General features: G+C 43.2%; 1 protein-coding gene across 14 annotated transcripts in view; it reads left to right on the forward strand.

Moving 5' to 3' along the window:
- CACNA1A (calcium voltage-gated channel subunit alpha1 A) overlaps positions 1 to 23671 on the forward strand; it is a 256547-nt gene that overhangs the window by 120283 nt on the left and 112593 nt on the right. For 10 of the 14 annotated variants that reach the window (XM_082214686.1, XM_082214674.1, XM_082214685.1 and 7 more), the window contains 6 exons: positions 2765 to 2856; positions 4164 to 4316; positions 5438 to 5625; positions 20621 to 20724; positions 21567 to 21682; positions 23552 to 23606. In XM_082214686.1, the coding sequence (XP_082070812.1) occupies positions 2765 to 2856; positions 4164 to 4316; positions 5438 to 5625; positions 20621 to 20724; positions 21567 to 21682; positions 23552 to 23606 (708 nt within the window). Of the gene's footprint in view, positions 1 to 2764; positions 2857 to 4163; positions 4317 to 5437; positions 5626 to 20620; positions 20725 to 21566; positions 21683 to 23551; positions 23609 to 23671 lie in introns of all 14 variants that reach the window. The other 4 variants (XM_082214683.1, XM_082214682.1, XM_082214684.1 and 1 more) reach the window with 3 other exon arrangements.

Here is a 23671-nt window from a genome sequence, read left to right on the forward strand (position 1 = left end):
CCATTTGGAGGGGCTCAGTGGGCTAAATCAGGCTTGCAGGATCCACAAGTTTCATACTGCAGACTGCAGCAGAAATGTGGAAAGAAGCTCAGTACATGTCCTGCGTCGTGTTTTCCCGCTTCTGTGTCCTGTATGAGCTACCTGCAGTTCAGGGTCTCTAGGCAGAAAATCTCCCCCCACCTCAGCTTGGGGTATGAGAACTGCACATAAATTTCAGGAAAAAATGCTACCTTGTAATGTAGGTGCCATATATTTTTCAAAGCAGATTATGCCAGCTTAGAGTTAGTGAGTTCTTTATCTTTCTTCCCATTTGTCTGAGACTGTGGCATACACCTTGCTCCCCCCCCCCCGCAACTGCTGAGTCACATGGCCAGAGTAGATAAGTGGTTCCTAATCAGAGTTGCTCATTGAGCCCATCTGAGTCAGCTTTTTAATTACCATAAGAAAAAGATAGGAACACAGCAAGAATAACTTCTAATTCCAGAGCCCAGAGATCTCATTACAACGCAATTACTATCCTCTAAAATGTAACCACTTTTAAGTTAGGAAAGGCAGAAAAAAAGGGTGGGGGGAGGGCTGCTTAACTAAAAACCAGGGAAAGGATGCTAAGATGCTTGCCACATATTTATGCCGTGTATGGTGTGTTTACCTCTTGCCCGTGTTACGATGATCCTGAATGTAATTGCAGTAAAATGAAGAGATTATGATAACAACCATCATCATATTATTTCATAGCACTAAACCAATTGCAGGCAAAGTTCTTGGGATCCTTCCCAGCTGTTGGGAAGGAGTAGTGGATTAAATTAGCTGAAGGCAGTTACAGAGAATGATGATTACTAGCTGGAAAAGAAACGAAGGTCAGCAAAAGAGATATATAAAGTGTTGTTTAAACAGGAAGGTTGGGTTGCTTTCTATGCCCATGGCAACAGAATATCCCCCCCCCCATATTTTTCAAAAAATATTTATATCCTGCCTTTGAGGCAGTTAACAGCTAATAAAATCATTTTTAAAGCATTTTTTAAAAAGCAAGCAATTATTGGCTCATTAGAAACCACCTTGTTAAATGAACCTATTTAGTCTGTTGTCTGTTACCTAAAAGCACAGAGAGGAAGTAACCTGAATCTTTGAGTGGACACAGCTAAGGGCCTCTTTGCACTGACCAACTTCTACCTCTAAGCAGTTGTTGGCCCACTTCAGCCATGCATATAGCCGTAGCCAGGATTTATTGGGGGACTGACGGACAGGATTTACTGGGGGAGTAGAACCAAGTTGTTTGTGATGCAATTGGTCACTTAAAAAGTGAAGGTAAAGGACCCCTGACCATTAAGTCCAGTCGCAGACAACTCTGGGGTTGCGGTGCTCATCTTGCTTTACAGGCCAAGGGAGCTGGTGTTTGTCCGCAGACAGTTTTTCCGGGTCATGTGGCCAGCATGACTAAACCACTTCTGGTGCAACAAAACACCGAAACACCATTTACCTTCCCACCAGAGTGGTACCTATTTAACTATTTGCACTTTTTGGCATGCTTTCAAACTGCTAGGTTGGTAGGAGCTGGGACCGAGCAACGGAAGCTCACCCCGTTGCGGGGATTCGAGCCGCCAACCTTCTGATCGGCAAGCCCAAGAGGCTCAGTGGTTTAGACCACAGCTCCACCCGTGTCCCTCTATTGGTCACTTAGTTAAGCATTTTTGTTTATTTACTTTATTTGAAATGTTAGCATGGGCCAAGATGTACATCCCTGGAGAGCAACCTGTTTTCCTGGAGGGCCACTTTGGGACGTGAGTGGGTGATTTTGGCTAATTCTTGAACTCTAGTCCATAAGTTTCTCTGCCAGCAAATTGGGTTGCCACTGACAACTTTGGTTTCTGACCCCTAGTGTACATTGGATGCAGCAACATCCATTCTTATGATTGCTGCAGATGGAGGGTGGGGGTGGGGTGGGGTGTAAGGCTGCTGTGACTGCAGTATTCACTGACAACTTTATCCATGTGTAGATCAGTTCACAGTAATACTTTCTTGCCTGATTGTGGGTACATGTGATTTTTGTCTTTGCATACAGTCTAGGTTTCAGATGTAATTTTTAAGATTTCATACAGATAAAATAAAAAAGGATGTGCATAGTCCCAAGGGGTTCCCCTCCCTTGTGGGAGTTGCCAACAAATACCTATTTCCAACTCAACAGTCCCTGGATACAATCTATTCTTTCATATAAATGATACATGGGCCAGATAGAAATTTGGGGACTATGGTTTTCCTTGATAAAATGGTGATTAGGAAAAGGGTTAATCCTACTTCATAGGTGCTATACTCCTCATCTGAATTGATTGTCCTTTAATGGAAGCCTGACATTCAACAGGAAAAACTTCCCAGCATGTAAATTGGTGAGGAAAGCTTCCTAATGTCTGTTCATGAAACTATTGTTAATGACACACCTAAAATTTGCAGTATTTTTGTACTCTTTTAGTACAATTAATGTGTATTAGTGGAATGGTGGAGCTAACCTCTATTAGTTATTGTGGATTCAGAATAAAGGAACGATTGCTATTAATCCTCAGGAAATGAGTATATCGTGCAGACATCCTTAGAATTAACTTCCAGAAGAAGGAAAACCTCCACATACTTTTGGAGAAGTCCAGATTCCTTCCAAACAGTAGCAGGCTGGATTTCCACTGCGTTATTGGGGAAATCTACTTTTCTTCCAATCTGCACTGTTGAAATAGACCAAGTTCTCGGCACCAACACTTCCTCTTTATTTCTCTTACAGCATTTTGGCAACAGTCGGCACCGAATTTGACCTGCGGACTCTGCGGGCTGTTCGTGTGCTCCGGCCACTAAAGCTAGTGTCGGGAATCCCAAGTGAGTTAAGTGCACTCTTCATGTCCTGCAGCTCACCTGTAACTTATTTGAAGCACCCACCTTAGCATCTTCCTACAAGATATAACGACTGACCCAGGCAGGGGTTCTCGTCTTCCTGTGGCCCCAGTATCAACCTCTGCCTACCACCTGCTGGGAACCTACAACTTTTCTTACAGCCTTCCCATGCAACCCATATGAACCAGCTTGAACCCTGTGATCATCATCAGAGGCCCTTCTTTGTGTGCCTCTTCCTAAAGAGGCAACATGAGAACAGGCCTTTTCTGTGGTTGCTCCCCATTTGTGGAATGTTCTCCCTAGGGATGCTTGCCTGGTGCCTTCATTGCATTTCCTTAGGCACCAGGCAAAAAAGTTTCTTTGTAGCCAGGCTGATTAACATTCTATGGTTTTTAAAATGTGTTTGAGGGAGGAGGGTTGTTGGGTTTTTTATGTACCTTACATTCTCATATATTATTTTTATGTTATGAACCACCCTGTGATTTTCAAATGAAAGGTAATTTACAAAATAAGTAAGTAAGTAAGTAAGTAAGTAAGTAAGTAAGTAAATAACCCAATGCCTAATCAAAGAATCTGTCCTCTCCCTGTAAAACCCAGACCCTAATCCTAGGGACACCTTCCCAGAAGTAAACACCACGGATCACAGCAGGACTTACTTTTGAGTAAACATACATAGCATTGCACTGCCACCCCTTATTCTCCTCTAGGCTCTACATGTAGGAACTAGAGCGTCAGCCAGGAGTATGGCATCATTGGATATTATTCCAAAGTTCTTGAATGCTAAGAGCGATGTCTAGAACTTGTGGAGTTTCCCATTTGTTTCCATGGGAGATATTTGGAAATAATTTGCATGAATGAAGGCTATTCCAATGCAAGATGGTTATCAAAAGGGACTTGGGAATATCCACATAAATTCCATATTTGGGAAGATCTTGTGACCTTCCAAAATGGCTCTTGCTTAATATCAGCCAGTTCAGGCTTCTTTCTTATTAGGCTCTCTTTCCTCTAGGCTTATGGCCTCTTCTGAAAATATCATGTAGCAGAAAAAGATATAGTCATAGATTATAGCCACATGCTGTACAGAATGAGGAATTTGTTTTCTCTCATTCTTCTGTCTCCACTACTTATGAATGCAATAAACAGGGAGTGAATTCTAGGTTAGGGGGAATTTGCACAAAGCAGGGAGCAGTGGTCAAGTCCCTCCCTGCTCCTGTTGAAATTTAAGTACAGTATGCATACTTATGGATCTGCCTTGTGATAATCCTCCTCTGCGCTCTGTCTTTTTCTTCTAGGTTTACAAGTCGTCCTCAAGTCCATCATGAAGGCCATGATACCTCTGCTGCAAATTGGCCTCCTCCTATTTTTTGCAATCCTTATTTTTGCAATCATAGGGTTAGAATTTTATATGGGGAAATTTCACACTGCCTGCAAGGATATTATTACAGGTAGGTAAAGAGCATCTGTTTCTCTGTGTCTGCTCCTCATCCTCATCATCCCAAGCTCAGACATAGAAGGCAGTGAGGTTGTTTTGACCCTGGATAATAGGTATCAGGCAAACTTTTTTCTGCTAGGATTAAGTGAGCCAGGCTGAATATACTGAGTGAGCAAGTTTAGGGCAGGGGTGAGGAACCACTTTGGGCTGGAGGGATGGATCCAAAAAGGGTCAACACTCCTAGGATTACTTTGGTAGGTGGACGGGAACTCCCACTTGCCAATCACCTGATTTCACCTGATCTCCTGTGACATCAGACATTTCCTCTGCCATGTCTCCAAAGGAGGATATGAGAGTGTACTTAAGAGTTCATGTTAAGTTGTGGGTAGACATAGCAGACGACACAGCAATTCTTCCAAAGCAGCTCTTTATTTGTAAGCTGGAACAGAACTGGCTGAGGAGCTCAGTCAGCCTGCTTATATAGAGCTCCAGAACAATGTAACTGTTGCCATTTTCTAAAACTATCCAATCACTGAACGTCACTTTCGATCCTTCATTTGCATAACTATCTACAGTATCCTCCTGCTGGCCCAGGGTGAGAACTTCAGTACGTAGCAGTTCATTTCTCATAATTTATTTGTGGCTGCTGTTTGAACCTTTCCCATATCCAATGCCCGGTGATTTAAGGTGGGTGAGGCACACCCAAAACAGCCTCTTGAGCCAAACCTGTGACTGGTGGGCCTAATTAGTTCCTTGTTACAGGGTTTCTTCTCCCCCCTCCAACTTGTGTAGGAGAAGAAATGTAGACTGGGTAGAAATGCACATGTTAGGTGGTGAGCCTCCTTACAAGATTGACCTCAGGCCAAAACAGCTCTACCTGTTTCTACAGAAGCCAAGTACAGAGAATGCTAATTGACTGATCCCTGTGATATCACCACCTCTCCCCCTTTTCATATAACGTTTTTGTTTGTTTAAAAGAGTTGTGTTTTGATGGGGCTCTTTTTTAATGAATAGGGTGCTGAACAAATGTTCAAGCAACTGAACACTCCATAATGTGCTTTATTACCTACTCCTGATTACCTGCCTGGCACAGTTGCAGTATAACCAGAGAGTCTCTTTTTCCTCCCTCCACAGATGAAATCAAGGAGGAAGCTCCATGTGGAACAGAACCGTCATCACGCCTCTGCCCTAATGGGACCAAGTGTGAAGAATACTGGCAAGGACCCAACTATGGGATCACGCAGTTCGATAACATCCTGTTTGCCGTGCTGACTGTCTTCCAGTGTATCACCATGGAAGGGTGGACTGACCTCCTATACGATGTGAGTATTATTGTTATTTATTTATACCCAGCCTTCTTCTCTCAGAGGGACTCAAGGCAGCTTACAAAGAAATATATTAAATGGTAGAACTGGCTGTATTATGGTTCTGTCTGCAGAATGTACCGCAGCAAGAAAAGCAGAAAAACAAGGACTTAAGTACAGTCATACCTTGGAAGCCGACTTCCAAAACATTTGGCTTCCAAGGTGCGGCTTCCAATTGGCTGCAGGAGCTTCCTGCAGCCAATCGGAAGCCCCACCAGATGTTCAGCTTCCAAACATTCGCAAACACTCACTTCCGGGTTTGCGGCGTTCGGGAGCCAAAACATTTGACTGCTAACGTGTTCTTCAACCAAGGTACGACTGTTATTTGAAAAGATAGTATCTCTGGTATGTTATGAATGGCAGGCATTGGCCTAATGCTGGTAGAAGAACATTGTGGCTTTTTCTATGGTATAAAGGAGTGGTGAGTATAATATGAACCTAGGCGTGAGAATTAGGACCTGTTCGCCACATTCCTGCCTTGTTTGTTCATTTGTTGGCTGCAAACATGCATATATCCCTTTTTCGCCAACATGCTTCAGCTTCATCTGTAGTAAATACTGTTTTCCTGCAAATTAATTTTTGCGTCTGTCCCATAGCCAAGCATTCAGAGATCAGTTTCTAGAATGAAACTGTGAAGCATTCCATCTAAACCAGGGGTGGGGGATCTCAGGTCCAGGGGCCCAGTATAGCCCTTCAGGCCCTTGGACCCCTCCCTAGGCCACCCCTTTCACTGGCGCTGCCTCATACCCTCCATGATAGTTTTTGCTTAGCTGTAAGATGGCCTTGAATTCTGATAAGTAGAAACTAGCCTACTGTTTAATGGTAAAACTTGTATTTGTTGTTCCACCCATTTTTGCCTCTGGCCCCACACATCACTGGTCTGTGGCCCTTGGAAGGTTGTCCATTAAGGAATATGGCCCTTGGGCTTAAAAACATTCCCCAGCCCTGATCTAGACTGAATCTGGCACCTTAGTCACAGTCTCAGATGCACAGAATCCTCATTGAGCTATAACAATTCTATCCCATTAGGAAATACCGTAATTATGCTGATCAGAACTGGGAGATTTTAATTGAGAAAACAGATCTTCCCACTGGCTGCCCTCTGACCATTCAAACTACGTTTCATAACATAGTTAATGAAACATGGGACAGTGGTGGTGGAGATTTCTCAGTATCTGTTGTGGAGATTTAAGAGGTCACACAGGCAAAACGGTGCAATTACTGAGGATAGTTCGATTGCATTAGGTGCAGCACAGTCTCTCTCACACACCCAAATTATATTCCAGACCTTGAATTGAGGTCAGTAAATGCCAGTCCCAGTCCCTTACTTTTTCCTCTTTAGCGTTGAGTACAGCTGGTGGCTGGTTGTGTGGATAAGGCACAAGTGTCACAGCTGAACCAACATGGGGAAGAGGAATTAATCCTAAAGCCACAGGGATTCCTGAATCCCTGGAGCAATTTAGGAGGCCTCCTGTTAGGATTGGTCTGCCTGTCATTAGGAAATAAGATCATTTGGAATTCAAAACATAAAAGCACTCTACACCAAAGAGGCAACATACATTTTTTGCTGGAGGTACAGTTCTAAGTCTTCCAAAGCCAGGCTGCAGAGCACAGGAGACTGATAACTTCCATGAGTCACAACAAGCACACCTGATTCCAGAATAGCAACAGGTACCTTTATCCCATAGCAGCAGACTCTGTAATAAGAAGCAAAAGAATCTGAATTGAATTGAATTGAGATGAGATGAGATGCACCCATTTTGGGAGAGTTTACTTCTGCAGGGGAGCCTTATAGGAACATGGAGCAGCCATGGTGGCATGTCATAATGTACTGCCACTTACCTAAAACATTTAGATGAGCACAGCAAGGACTGCCTGTCCTAGATAGCTCCAAACAGCTAGAAAAAAATGAGGGAAAGAGCCTGAAAGCACTCAGACCACCTTGTAAAAAAGAAAAAAACAGCAGCAAATACATGAGTAGGAGCAGACCATGCTCAGAAAGAATTGTAGACATGCAAATTAATCTGCATATCTACATTCTGATCTGATCATGATCTGTTGGATGCAGACTTGGAAAGGTGGCTCCAAATTGTGGAACATACGGAAATCCTCCTCCATCCCTGTTCAGGTGGCTCCACAGGCTCCTAACCACTAGCTTCAGTGTCCAGAACCCATTCTAGCATCCCAGCTGGTGGTACAGCAACCCTGTAAAAAGCCAGCCCATCCTTCTTTGACTCTGAGCTCAGGGCTGAGATTGTTAACAACAGTTCTGGGCTCTGTGCAGGGATTAGACAAAGGATGAAAATGTAAGAGGGGGTGTTTTGCATGCTGCTCAGCTGAGCATCTGAAAAAGAGAATTCTCAGCTGTAAGGTGAAAAAGTTTGATGGCCTCTTACACTTTAATGGTAGCCACCAGTGAAGATTTGTCATTTTCCCTGCAATGTCACTTGAAATGACTCTACATCATGATGTAGTGTAATTCTGGGGCATCACAGGAAAATAAAAACGGCAGCTGCTAGCCTGAGGAGCACCAGTGAATTTCAGAATTTGTCCCCCTTGTTTCATGGCCTCTGAGTGGGAACATAGAAGGAGGAGGCAGTTTTGCTTCAGTCTAGTTTTGCAGTCCAAGCAACAGCAAAGGGTTTTGCATAAGAAATGGCATTGCTGATTCCCCCAGTTGATAATATTTGCCCTTTTAAAATCAGATGCTAGTGGTGTCAACCTGTCTAATATAATCCTGGTTTTGTACAGCTACTGTAGATGTCTGTCCCAAGAAGCAGAAGGCTACTCTGGTATATGAGAGGATGCAGAAGCCAGGTGATCTAGGGTTGTGCACTGGTAGACCTTGGGAGCAGATAGAGGTTTAGGAGAAACAAAGAATATTAGCAGAAGAGAAGCAATGCCTGGTTGCAGTGTTGGTTGTAGAAGTCTTTTAAAAGGAAAGAGCAGAGTTGGCAGAAGGCAAAGGATGGGTGAGACATGGAGAGGGAGGGAGACTGGCTGGTAGCCAGGGAGGGTGGATCACTGTAATGGAGAGAGCATTGATCAGCCATGTAAATGGCAATTGATGAGACTGGGCATGTTGAGTTTGTGTTTCAAGAAGCGTGAGGAGTGGTGAGGTCAAGAAGCCAGGAAGATGAGCACAGATTTTAAAATCTCTGGAGAAAGGGAAGAGAGCCAGGAGTCAGACACAGTTCTTGTTTACTGAAGTTGATTATGGATAGTACCAAAGGACCAGCTGCAGGGGCACCATTATGATATGTTGATGGTACTCTCTCACATAATGTGTGGTTAAAACAAATACATCCCCATTTTTACTGCAAAACTCATTGCCCCAGAACTGAATGTCACTTGTTAAATTCTGAGTAAGGCGTAATAGTTATTGTTGAATGTTTGTTATGATCACAAGATGCAATTCCTGAGGCTACAATAATACTGTTAATATTAGTCACTGGATCATGTATGTAAACACAGCACTTCTTTCTATCCCCCCCCCCAAGATTACATATCCCATTAGCAAACCATTTAAAAATGAGGAGGTGATGCAGGGACCAGGTAACTGATAGGTGACAGGAGAGCAGGAGTGGATATAAGACTCTTTCCACAGCAAAATAAAGTTGAGTGAGAAATTAGATTTGAATGCTCCCATACACCTCAATCTAAATAGTTAAAGCTCTGTAAAACATCTGAAATTGACCCTCAAACTATATTGGGAGTAGGAGAAGCCAGTGTCATAGAGCGAGGAATTCCGGAAAAGGCAAAGTCATTGGTTGTTTTTTAGTATGATATGGTAGTTGGTAAAATAGCTCCTCATAAACCTATAGCTGTCTAGGTGTAAGAAGATCTCTGCAGGTTCAGAATTAAGGTCCACCCAGTCCAGTATCCTGTTTTCAGGAGATGTCAGCCAGGTGCCTCTGGCAAAACCACAAGCAGGTCATGAAAGTGACAGCCTTCCCTGTTGCTGCTCTCTCAGTAACTAGTAATCAGTAGCTCACTGCCTCAGAACCATTTTATCACATTGAACCAGACCTTGGGAGGGGTGTGCCAAAAGAAATTTAATTTCCATGTCCCACAAGAAGCACCGAAAGGTAAGTTTGGGGCATAAGATGCCCATTAGAGACAGGTCTCTCTTTGAGGCCTTCCTATATTGGAAACAAGACTTTCTTGTAAATTAATATATCATCGACTACCATTTTAGTGTGTTGCTAACACTAAAAAGTTTGAACCCCATGAATCATCCCCTCCTACCTGCCCTCTTTTCAAAAGCACAGATGAGCAATATGTATGCTATTCTTTTCCTTTTTGCCTTGTGGGTCATCAAACTAGAAATCATAGGTATTTATTTTTTTAGAGAGACACGTGTTCATTCAATTATACTCACAGTCCTCCCTTAGATCCTAATTCAGTTTGGATAATGCACTTGCAATAGCAGTGAACTATAGACTCTCTATCCCCTTTCCCACTTAGAATGCATGTGGATATTTCATTTTGCCTCTTACCTTTATATATATATATATATATATATATATATATATATATATATATATATGGTGAGTGTGCATGAGATGCCTGCATCAGGGTTCAGTACTTTTAAGGTTGCATACAGGTGTACCTGCACATAAGAATGGGACAGTTTTTTCTATTGTGGGGTGAGCTCTGCTTCCTCCCTGCCTTCACTTCTCAAAGGAGGCGCATACAGTATCCAAACTGAAGCCAGTTGTTGTTACTCCTTTGCTCCTCTCCCCCACCAGCCTTCATTCAGGCATTCTACTTAAATCTCAAGCATGTGCATCCGGTGCTTGATTTGTTTGTTTTCAAGTTTTTACAGAAAAGGCTTTCACAGAGTGTATTCAGTCTTGTACTGCTGCTCTGAGAAATGCGAGAGGTGGCTTTTTGATTGACATAAAGCTCCATCAGTCATTGCTGTGCTTCTGCAGCAAAAACTGGAAGAACAGTTTTCCCCTAAGCTCAGTCCTGGGAGAAGATGGTGTTTGACTCTAAATGCAGTGAGTGCATCTCCACAGCAGGCTCCCTGTAAAAATGGCACGTGTTTGTTTTTATTAGCAGCCATTCTATCTGGCTGCATCAGAGGAGGAGTTGAAACAGCAAAGCCTAATACAACGGCTTCACTAGGACCAGCTGCCATGTAGCTCTTCCTCTCCCAGGGTTGTCATCTGTTAGTCGTCATTTCACTTGGCTGCCTCTGGAGAAGACCAAGTGGCCCCACTTCATTGGCTTAGCCAGGCCCAATTGCCATTTGGCTCCTCGCTTCCCAGAACTATCCCTTCAGTAGACATTCCACCTGGTCATTAGAACAACAATAATAGAATTGTATATAAGAATTGGTTCTCTCACATTTGCGCTCTCCTTCTTCTTTTTCTTCCCTGTCTCTTTTCCCCATTTTATATTGTGGCTGTTAGACTAAACCTGTGGGCAGGGTCTGTGGTATTTTTTTGTGGGGGGGAATGTTTTTTGTACAGCACCTTTGCCTGGCTAGAAATGGGAAAATATTAGCAATAATGTGTGTTTACTAGTGTTGTTGATAATTCGGCGTAGCCACAGAATTTGGGACGACAGACATTCACATGTTGTAATATGAAACAAGATGTGATGTCTGTGTCTATTTTTCCTATGAGACAGCAGGAGAGCAATACCAGCCAGATATCTTGACTAATTAAATCCACAGCAGTTTGTACTTGAAAGAACCAGAGGGGCTGTTAAAACCACAGGAAACTGCCTTAAACCAAGTCTGACCCATCTAGCCTTTAAGTGCAGGGTTTTGTTTTTCCACAAATTGGCAGGGCAGGTCCTCAGATACAGATCAGGAGCGTAGTATTGAGGGGGTAGACCACCCCAGCTATAAACCTGATTGGAATCAGACTCCCCACAGCTGCAGTTTTGCACTACAGTGGTACCTCGGGTTACATACACTTCAGGTTACATGCACTTCAGGTTACAGACTCCGCTAACCCAGAAATAGTGCTTCAGGTTAAGAACTTTGCTTCAGGATGAGAACAGAAATTGTGCTCTGGCAGCGCAACAGCAGCAGGAGGCCCCATTAGCTAAAGTGGTGCTTCAGGTTAAGAACAGTTTCAGGTTAAGAACAGAGCTCCGGAACGAATTAAGTACTTAACTCGAGGTATCACTGTACAAGAAAAGCCACCATGAACAAGAGGTGTGCCCAACCCTCCGGTTGTAGGCATAGGGGCCGCAGTCCAGATCTGGACCACAGCAAGAGGGTAAATAGTTAAAGCCCCCCTACTATGTTAGGATCCTAGTTGAAAGGCCTCATACTGGTAATTTGTGTAAAAAGCAAAACCCCTGAATAAGTATGCAATTAAATGTACAGATGCATAGCTAAATGCACAGCTTAGCCCTCAGTATTCTTCACTTACTTTGCTTTCAGGCAAGGGGTTTTCCAGCACATAAAATGTTAATGTTTCAATAGTCTCGTTCATTTTTCTAAACACCGGGCATTTGTGACTGCATAAAGTTTCTGCTGTGCTGTAACCTTTTCAGTTGTGTTAGGCAGCATCTGCAGCAGGTTGCCTGTGTTGTTTGTCTGATGGTATTTTAGCAGTGTACCTCTAAACCATCCCAATTTGAGCGGGACAACCCAGAAGCAATTGCAGCTTCTGATTGGATCTCAGACCAAAAGACCCTATTTTTTGGTCTCACTCTCACACAAATCAGTTGGCTCATGCCAAAGCGTTGGACCAAAAGACACCCGTTTTGGGGGGTCATGCGCAAGTCACCTGGCTTGCCCACTTTCTCAGAAGTAGCTGTATTAGGAAACTGCGGGTTGTAATCATAATAATAGTAATATTTATTTATTTATTTATACATACATACATACATACATACATACATACATACATACCCCGCCCATCTGGCTGGGTTTCCCCAGCCACTCTAATGCTAGACCTACTCAGAGTGTTAGCCCATTGAAATCAATGGACTGAAGTTAGTCAGTGGATCTACTTTGAGTAGGATTACCATCAGATGGATTTCTTTGTATCAGGTTTCCCAAACAGCTTGAGTCTGGGAAGTGTTCTACCCATGGAATTCACACTCTGTTCCATGAGCTAATCAAGCTAATGCAGACAGCAGAGCTCGCTGTCCCAGGATTGTCTCTCACTATATTCCCCACTGGCTTCCAAGAGAATTTGTGGCAGCCAGCAATGCTCCGTGAGTCAGTGGCCATGAATCCCTCCAAGACAGCACTGGGGTGAGGAGACTGCACTTTGCACCAGTATTCATGGAACTATTTATTGGAACCCTGGGAGTGAATTTCAGTGAACAAATTTGCTAAATGCCTCCATGTTAGTGTGTGTGCGCACTAAATGTTTGACAGACATGGGTGTGTGGCTCTAGTTAGAAATGGGAAAACTAAGCAGTGAGTGTTAACTCCTCAAAGGCAAGCAGCACACTATGGCTGTTATTGCTGCCTGCCCAGGAATGCAGATATGGAGTGGGGCTGTCAAGCAACTGGCAGGTGGGTCGCATGTTGTTCAGGCCTGCCCTAGAGGGTGGCAACTGCACCTTAAGCTTTGGTTACCAGGAAGAGGAGAAATTTGAAAAGTCGGTCCATTCTCCTTTCAGACCCTGATTTGATTTGCATAATTGCTCACTCTTAGAGCAACTACATACTACCATGAGTCTGTCACTTTTGTTAGAAAGAAGTGGAGTAAAAGCTTTATGTCCTGTTATCCCCCAAAATGGAGACCACCCTACTATTGGAGGAGGGGCACTGGGTGTGAGATGGGGAAAAGGCAGACTGATTGGGGTGAATTAAATCCAAACTGGCGGTCTCAGCCAGCAATAAAAAAATCACTTTAAGAATCAAAATAGCACAGTCTACAGGTGAACCCTCAGAACAGCAGAGGAGAGGAGGATTGTTTTGTCTGGCAAGCAGGAATGCTTGTGCTGATATAATAATCAGAAGAGCAAATAAATGATTTGGGGGGGGGAGAGGGAGCTTCCGCTTTTTGTAGTCTCTGGGGTGGAGGTGGTGAGGCTCTGTTTAAATTGCATATTTAAAGAAGAAACATCCACTTTAATGGCTTTCTGCTATAGTACTTTCCCTCCATGTTCGCAGATCACTTTCCTGTGTCCACCTTGTCCTCTTTTCTCTGTGTCCTGTGCATTTTTGAAGGTGCCCTGGATAACTAACCAGCACATCTTTTCATTCCTAGCCTCTTGGGAAAGGAAACTAGTTTCTTTCTACCCAAATTGGTTTCATTACTCTCCTGTGCCTTCCCACCCCCAACCCCCATGTAGGTCTCTTATAAGCTTTTTGAAAGCGGTTGTGTTCCTTCTCCCTGTAGGCTCTCTCAAAATGTAACATGGCTGGAGTTTATGCATATAACTGTTTCCAAGAAAGAATAGGGCATCAGTGATTCTCTTTCTTTCCTAGTTCCAGTTCACACAACCACAGAATCATAGAATTGTAGAGTTGGAAGGGACCATGAGGATCATCTAGGCCAACCCCCTGCAATGCGGGAATCTTTTGCCCAACATGGGACTCAAACCCCCAAGCCCGAAATTAAGAGTCTCATGGTCTGTGGACTAAGCTATTTACTTGATGAATGCCGCATCAGGTTATTTATTTAATTTTTTATTTGGTGTGTTTATTACCCGCCCTTCACAAAAAGTCCTAAGCTACCACAATAAAAGAGTAGAATACAGTATAGAGATAATCAACAGTTAAAACAGCAATCAACATATAATTGATTATGACCCCTTTGATGACTTATTCCAAGAATGGGCAACCTACAGCCCTCTAGATCGGAGCTTTCCAAGCTGTGTGTCGTAACATGTTAGAGTGTAGGTGTCTCATGCCAACGCTCCCCACGCTCCTCCCGGGGCTGGAAAGGGGTGAATTTAACCTCCAGTTTTCTAGTAAAACTGAATTACTGTGTCGAGAAATGATGCATGTCTAAAAAGAGTGTCACCAGCATGAAAAGTTTGGAAAGCTCTGCTCTAGATGTTGATGAACTACAGCTTCTATAATTCTTGACCATTAACTATGCTGGCTGGGACTGATGGGAGTTGGGAATCTAACAGCACCAGGACAGCTATGGCTCAGACCCCCTGACTTTCTCTGTCTCTTCCAAACCCATTGTCAGATGGAACCAATCTGTACATGGAGTCAGCTCATATACACATTGAGCAATCATGGGAAAGGAAAGCAATATTCTACTTCCAAAGGAGAACTCATTGGAACACTTGTATTATACTAGCAAACAGTATTTTAATATTTTGGAAAGTGAAGTCAAGAGAAAATATAGTAGAGGGCATCTTCTCTCAGGGAGATAATTCATTGGGCCCCTGTGGCTATTGATGAGCTGGACTCCCTCAATCCACTTGGACTGTGCCAATGGACTATGTGCCTTTACAACAGACCTGTCTGCCTATTTGTGGCACCTTGGGGCATTCTACACACCCATTGTTTGCATCCCTTTCCCACATCTATATGGGAACATCTAACACTTGCTGAAGCCAATCAGGGGGTGAGATAATGCCTGCATCTTTACAACAGCATAATGGCACCAGCATTTCTAGCCTGTAGCAGCCATTCATGCTACACGGGTCACCTATTCTGTCTGACATGCCCTCAGCGTATGAATTTCTGGGAGAGTGAATTATTTCTGTGCTTTTGCTACGGAACTCAGTGAACAGTAGATGGGGGGGGTGCAGGGACTGACGACAGGAACAGAGCAAAATTAGAGATGGAAGAAGGGCATAGGGAGAATTGAGAAATGGAAGTGCAGAGAGATCTGTGGAGAGGTAAACAGAAAAACATAGGGCGGGCAGACCAACCTGTGGTTGTGGAAAAAGAAGAGAGACCACTATTGGATGAAAAAGCAGGCTATCATGTTGTGTCGAGAGACCTATGGAGTGAGGAAAGGGGGATAGTGGTGAGGTGGAAGTGTGGAGTGGTTTGTGGGTAGGAAACTGAAAAAGAAGGGGTAACTGAGAGATGGAGTGCAGACAAAGAAGAGAACATGTGCATTGCTATGGGGTGCAAAGAGGAAGTGCTGTGGAGTGGAAAGAGAGAGAAAGAGATGCCCATAATAGTGTTAAAAGAGAAGATAATGTTGTGGGTTTCAGAGAAAAAGGGAGGTTTGACCTGAGAATAGAAAACCCTACATAAAATGTGTTTTTTGTGGTTATTATAGTGAAACAGTTTGTAAGTAAAAGTTAGTAAAAAATACAACAATGGCCCTTAGGGTGATTTCACTTGTGTCCTGCTGAACAGCTGCATGCTGCTTATTCTGATGAAGGTGTTCTTGGGCAGTAGAAACACAATTTCCACTTTTTGTGTTGAAGGCAATACTCCCAAGCAGTACTTCTGTTGCTGGGATACTGTATTATTTTCCTGGTGTTTGGGGGATGTTAGATTTTTATTACCATCAAGGGTTGTATCATTGCAAATTGGATCACCTTTTAGAATGTGGCTTCATGAACATCAAAAGCATCCGTTGGAAACCTCAGTATTTTCCCCAAGGGGCAAATAGCACCTTTGAGGGGTAATCTAAATCAAGAAAACAGTACAGGGGAGAAAGAGTCATCATCCTGCCCTGCACCTTCAGTCCTGATTAGATCCCCTTCCCAGCTGCTATGAACTTAAAAAACGAAGCACAGGCAACCCTGATCATGGAGTTCCTACAATATGCAGTTAGGGTACACATATCTTAATTGTCTGGATAAGTCTACAGAGTTCTCGCACAATGAATCAATAGAGTTATCATTGATGTAGAACCAAGTTGAACCCAATGAATTTGCCTTCTCCAGAAGCTCAAAATAAATGTGAATAATTGTCGCCTATGTGCTGTACGGGTTGCACAAAATAAATGTTAGGCAGATATACCGTATTTTTCGCTCTATAACATGCACCAGACCATAACACGCACGTAGTTTTTAGAGGAGGAAAACAATAAAAAAATATTCTAAACGAAATAGTGGATATATGATTTTTGTGGTTCATGCTGTGGCCACAGACATGTGATCTGACAGTGAGTTTGGAGTAGCCCAATGCAAAAATCCTGAGGATCCATGTGGATCCATGCTTTGTAACCACAGAGGAGGGAAGGAAGGGGAACCATGGATCCTCTGCTCACGACTGCAGCAGATCCCCCCCCCCGCCACCCGCAGGCATTTGCTCCATAACACGCACAGACATTTCCCCTTACTTTCTAGGAGGAAAAAAGTGAGTGTTGTGGTGCAAAAAATACGGTAATGGTTTGTTGGTTTGTTTGTTGCATTTATCTACCACCTTTCTATGAAGGAGATTTACAATTTTAAAATAGTAAAACAAATAAATGATATAAAACCGCCTTCTGGCGGTTCCCTCATTGCGAGAAGTAAGGTTACAGGGAACCAGGCAGAGGGCCTTCTCGGTAGTGGCGCCTGCCCTGTGGAACACCCTCCCAGCAGATGTCAAAGCAATAAACAACTATTTTACTTTTAAAAGGCATCTGAAGGCAGCCCTCTTTAGGGAAGTTTTTAATGTTTGAAGCTGTACTGTTTTTAATATTCAGTTGGAAGCCGCCCAGAGTGGCTGGGGAAACCCAGCCAGATGGGCGGGGTATAAATAATAAATAAATAAATAAATAAATTAAAAATGTAGAAGGAGTAATTCTACAGAGCTCTAAGGCAAGCATTTTGGTCCTGGGCTTCCTTAGACAAATTTCATGCATTTGTATTAATACATGAATCTGTGCAGAGGCCATTTTAGTGTGCTTTAGCTCCTCTACTAAATTTAGATCCTCTGGGAAGTACTTCACCCCAAACCAGAGGTTGATTATTAACAGAGGAGTTGTCTATAGAAATACCCCGATAGATAACCCCCTAAACCAGCTTTTCCCAACCTTGGGCTGTTCAAATGTTTTAGATTATAACTCCTATCATACCTTTTAAATAGCTATGCTAGCTGGGGCTCCAAAACTGCCCTAAACTTGCTCTGTAACCTGATACTATCATATGCATCAACAAGTTATTCTTTCATCCCAGGACAAGTTGTCATGTAAACAATAGCTGGGTGGATTATGGCAGATGTGAAGTTCACAGTTTCACTTTAAAAAAAAAGAAAGCAGAGGCCTATGAAAGATGCAAGATAATCAGCAACAAGAGGGTATGAATAACCTCGAAACAGCAACCCTTGAGATAACAACCTTTAGTTCTTGACCATGCAAATAAGCCCAGGATATGAACTGAGTTTTCACTGTGCGCATGATCCACATGATTTCTTGACGTCTCAGTCCTACTCCTTACCCACCCACCCATTTGCAGTTATGAGGATAATACTGAGCTTTCTTTCACGTCCGCCCCCCCCCATCCGCCCCAGATAACTAAGATAAGAAATATAGTGTGCTTGGGATTCTCAGAAGCCCTAAATAAATGCTAAATCTTACTATTTTTAACACCGTTCACCTCAGAGAGCTCCAGTATAAGTGATGAGGTAGAAACTGTGTGAGGTTTAGATTGTTCTTGCACCTGTCGTGAGTCAACAATTGTGTCAGATATTTGTGTGGGAAGAATATGGTTAGACATAGAAGCCTCTCAAGTGACTGTGGAGTCCTTTATGAGCTAAGTCACCTGGCTGTTCAGTGCGCTCTTGAAGGCTGGGGTTCACCAGCTGCCACAGTAGCACAATATCTTTTTGTTCCTCAACCTATAGTTAGAAGGGAGAAATGGGGACAAGGAGTTGTTAGTGGCTCACATATATGCAATCCATACAAAGCTCCTACTTCTAGTGCCCTACAGCCGCTGCCGAGTACCCAGGCTTCACAAAAGGGTCCGTTCCATTAGCACATTCCTTGGGGCAAACCTGTGACCCGTTGCTAATGTTGGCTTTCAAGGTACAGAGGAGAGGCAAGCTACTTTCTGTTGGAGAACTATCTGCATACAAGCAAAGCATGGTTAGAATTCTATTGCAGGAGGCATTTGATAGCAAGGCATGGAGCAAGGACCAAATACGGTAGTTTCTGTTGATGGTGTCAGTAAGACAGAGAAGGACCAAAGAAGACTCATTTCTGTACTTGCCTTAACAGATGAAAGAAGAATCCTGGTTCTGGAAGTTGTCTTGTTTAGGAACTAGGACAAAAAACCTCAGAAAGCCATGACTTCCAGGTTCCGGTTACAGTTGTTACAGGGAAGAACTTTCTAGCACAGACCTTAACTTAAAGTACATGTTTTATGGGCTACCAGTTCAGTTGAGATGTAAAAGTGGGTTGTTCACCTTTGCAAGAAGTTCACCAGTTTCCTGTTTCCATCATCTTTGCTGCTGCAGTATTCTACATACTCATGAAATGTAACAACCCAATGGTCTAATGCAGAGCTTTCCCAACTTGGGTCTCCAGCTGTTGTTAGACTACAACCCCCATCATCCCTGACCACTGGCCCTGGTAGCTAGGGAAATGGGAGCTGCAGACCCAACAGCTGCAGACCCAACTTTGGGAAACCCTGTTCTAATGGAAACCGAGCAATGGGCCTAGAAGCAATATCTCTTGACATACAAATTGTCTCATACAGAATCAGACCATTGGTCCAACTAGTCTCTACTGCCTACTCTGAAGGCCAGACTGGATGTGCACTTAACATATGGTAGACTGTAGCTTATTTTGTTTTCTTAAGTAAGGACAAGGGCAAAGGAGACCCAATTCTTACTGTAAAGGCAGTTCATGAGAAATGAAGTCTTATATCTGCACCCGACTACTGGGATTGGAATGGAGATCATTGCCTCTCCCTCCCCCAAATATATTGTATCTTAAAGGACTAGGGAAAAGTCCATTTGCACCAATGATTCCCCCTCCCCACACCCCTAAAGCTCCTAGTCCCACAATTAGTGGCAACAGTATGGCATGGAATCTTTATTTCAATCTTAGTGGGAAGTGTAGAGATAATCCCCTTCCACCGCAGGTTGTCTTTACAGTGAGAATTGCTCCTATAATTAGTGAAGAAAAAACAATATGCATAACAACCTACAATCTATTTAAGTGCCTACTAGTTTGGCTTAGCCAGCCACACTCCAAAGACTCAAGCATAGATATATCCTAGCCCAGCTATTGGAGAAGCTTCAAATGGAGATGCCTGGGACATATCACAGGAAAAGCATATGCTTTGTCATTGAGCTATGAACCCTATCTTCCAACATCAGTGCTGAGGTATGTGCTGTTTGTGTATGAGGGGCCAGCTTCAATCCTAGCATCTCTAAAGACCTCAACCTGAGACCATTGATTGCTGACAACTCTGCTGTAGGTCAACCACTGGACTACCTCATTTTAAGGCTGCTTCTTGTAACCTACGTCTTATACTCACACGTAAATCCAGGGGGAAGGGACGTAGCTAAATGGAAGAGCATCTGCCATGCATGCAGAAAGCCCCAGGTTAAATCGCCAGGTAAGCCTAGGAAGGACACCTGCATGAAACCCCCAAGAGCTTCTGCCAGTTAGTGCAGACAATACTGACCTTGATGGATCAAAGGTCTGACTCAGTGGCCTGGTTCTCATGTTACACTATGTCAAACTCTGGTTTAATGTGTACATGTAAGTGCACAGGTACTCAGGGAGGAGAGTGGCCATTTAGCTCATCTGCAAAGATACAGGTTTATTGAATAACAACCTCACTATCAGTTGAGGTAGTTAGAGGTAGTATTGGTAGTTAGAGTGACAGTTGTAGTCGTTGTGAATGAGCCAGATTTCCTTGTGATCACATCTGAGGGATTCCTGTACCTAAGAATTCAGGAGGCATCAAGGTGGATTGTTCTTACACCACATACTTGGTTCAGCTTGCCCATTCCTGTGTTGTTGGGCCAACTTATTATGAGGCTACCTTCCAAGCATTGATTTAGGAGCCTTGCTTTAAGGCCTATTCTGAATGGTTTCCATGCAAAATGTGTTCCTTTATGTTACCATCTTATAACTTCACCCTTTCTGTCTTCCTCCTGCAGAGTAACGATGCCTCAGGGAGCGCTTGGAACTGGCTATACTTCATCCCCCTCATCATCATTGGATCCTTTTTTATGCTCAACCTTGTGCTGGGGGTGCTTTCTGGGTAAGTATGTAGCACACCTGTCCTAGACAGAGCTTGGAATTGCCTTTCTCAGCCCTGCAAATGAAATGAAGTTTAGCAGCAACTGAACACCATGACAGGGTTCATTTCTACCTTTGATCTTCAAGCACTCACTGTGTAGCTCTGTGTCTTGATTTGGTGTAGCTCTGTGTCTTGATTTTGTTTCTCTTCTGTGCCATTCTTTACAGAGAATAAGGCTATCAGTGGCTAGTAGTCATAATGACAGTGTACTACTTCCAGTAACAAAGGCAATATGTCTCTGAATACCAGTTGCTGAGGATCACAAACAAGAGAGTGCTGTTGCACAAACATCTTGCTTGTGGACTTCCCAGAGGCATTGTTGTTGTTATATTTGTACCCTGCCCATCTGACAGGGTTGCCCAAGTCACTCTGGTTGGCTTCCAACAGATATAAAACATAATAAAACACCAAACATTAAAAGCTTCCCTATACAGGACAGCCTTCAGATGTCTTCCAAAAATTGCATAGTTATTTATCTCCTTGACATCTGATGGGATGGCATTCCACAAGGTGGGTGCCACTACCGAGAAGGCCTTCTGCCTGGTTCCCTGTAACTTCACTTCTCGCAGTGAAGGAACCGCCAGAAGGCCCTTTGAGCTGGATCTCAGTGTCTGAGCTGTACAATGTGGAGTGGAGCTATTTCTTCAGGTATGCATCTGATTGGCCATTGTGGGAAAAGAAGTCTAGACTACATAGGCCTTTGGTCTGATCCAGAAGGGTTCTTCTTATCTCTTCTTATTCCTCTTGTGATTCAGCCAGAGTCATGGAGAACCTCTAGCAATCTGTCCCATTCTTACCTACAGGGAGTTTGCCAAAGAAAGGGAGCGGGTGGAGAACCGGCGAGCATTTCTGAAGCTAAGAAGACAGCAGCAGATTGAACGGGAGCTCAATGGCTATATGGAGTGGATCTCCAAAGCAGGCAAGTACCGCTCCATGCCTCTTAATCCCACATGCCCTCTTCCGCTATTTGCTGCACTTCCTGGCTTTTCTCTTGGAAGCCGACTTAAAGATTTTATCCTCTGGTTTGAGTGTGACAGCCAGGTTATTCTTCTTCTTCACATTGCTACCTTTATGACCAACAAAATCTACACTACAAGTTCAGCTCAAGTGTTTTGGAATTGCTGATTTCTCAGCTTTGCCTTATGGGAAACTCCCACAATCTTGCCTGTCTCTGTAGCAGAGACTGACTGGTGTGTTAAGCCAGGCTCTGAGCTGTGTACATGTGAACATGAAGTTTATCAAAAAGTGCTTCAGACCTACCATAAAAAACAAGTGGGGGAGAGATTTTGTGTTAATAGTTGCTATTTACTTATTTCACTGAATGAGGCTTTTGTTAGATAAAATTGTAATTTTGTCTAATACATGAAAAGTTTCCAGCTTTTAAGAAACATCTCAGTTTTGTAGTTTTGCTTTTGGGATCTTAGAGGGTGAACTTGAAGAGTTGTTTGTTGAAGTTTTGTTCTGAGAAAAATATATTTGACTCTTTCAGCTGAATATTTCAATTTCAGTGAATTAATCAAATCAGTTTAACTTGCTGCTTGTTGCTTATAATGATTACTTACTGCTTATAATATTATGTACTAGTTATAAGGGTAAAACAGAAATAAATTCAGTATAAATATTTTGATTTGGAAGTATCTGGTTCAGAAAGCCTCTGAAAACAGAAGCCAAATTTTATGTATCTTTTAATCACTGCTGTAATTGTGGATGAATCAGAGGACTTCATGAACCCTAATAAGGGCCAGACTATTTGTGATGTGATTGTCCATGATCTGGATCTTCTCTTTTTAATGTGTTTGTTTTTTACTTGTCTGGAGCTGCTAATTCAATCAGGGGGAAAGCACTTGAAGAAGGGAGTGTTTAACCCTTTCCTCCCACACCCTTCCCCAAACTAAATTCTTCCCCCAAGCTGTTCTTGGCTTCCAAAGTTCGGGGAGACATGCTTAGTATCTGTGCCTGTGTTTCTGTACACCTCTGTGTAGCTAATAGCTGCGCTAGAGTTGAAGATGTTATTTAAAGAATGGAAATGGTGTGGGAGAAAAGGGTTGAAAACTACCTATACAACAGTACTTCGCCAATCAAATTCATAGCCTCACATTGTTACACTGATCTCCTTATTTGTGTCTAGTGTGACCTGCATATAATGCACTGAGCTGAGATTCTACTTTGTGAGTCTAGTGACAGAATCAGCGACCATGGTGCATGTCACACTAGGATGGGTGCTGATGGGCACTGAATGTGGACATCAAATGACATGCCTTCCTAGGATTTTGTTTGGGTCAGGGGTGCATAGTTATCCATATACAACTTGCAGCAGAATTCTTGTCTCTGCACAGCAGATCTAAGAAATCTCAGGTTGTGTGCACTGTTCACAGCACAGCACAGATAGAGAAGTGATGTCAATGTACGTAAACCCTTGCCATTTGCCTTGCACTGACCAGCGCAGCGTATGGGTGGTCACCCCTTAGTTTCATGAGTGGTATTAAAAATATATACAATATGTGTATAATAGGGAGACATTTTGAGAATTCCTGTGATACATATTCGGGTATTTGTAAAAACATCCCCAAGGCCAAATAAGAAAGCTGCCCTTCCTTTCACAGGTTCCTGCCCAAGTTAGTTTGTTCACTTGGCTTCTCTTTTCATTGCATGAGAGGTGGGTTTCTTAGGGCAACAGTCTGCCCAAACATGTTCTGGAGCTACCCATCTCTTCTTTGATGCATTTGCCTCACTTGCCTCCTGCAAAGCTTAATGCCGCCCATAGTTTAATTTCGCACATTTGTCTTAGAAGAAGTGATCCTGGCTGAAGATGATCTAGAAGGAGAGCCTCGTCACCCCTTTGATGGTAAGCCACCGTCTTCTACAGACTATTTTATGCGGGAGCAGGAGGGAAGCAGCAAGCTAGCAG

The sequence above is a fragment of the Podarcis vaucheri genome, assembly GCF_965113315.1.
Source record: "Podarcis vaucheri genome assembly, chromosome: 2".
Lineage (NCBI taxonomy): Eukaryota > Metazoa > Chordata > Lepidosauria > Squamata > Lacertidae > Podarcis > Podarcis vaucheri.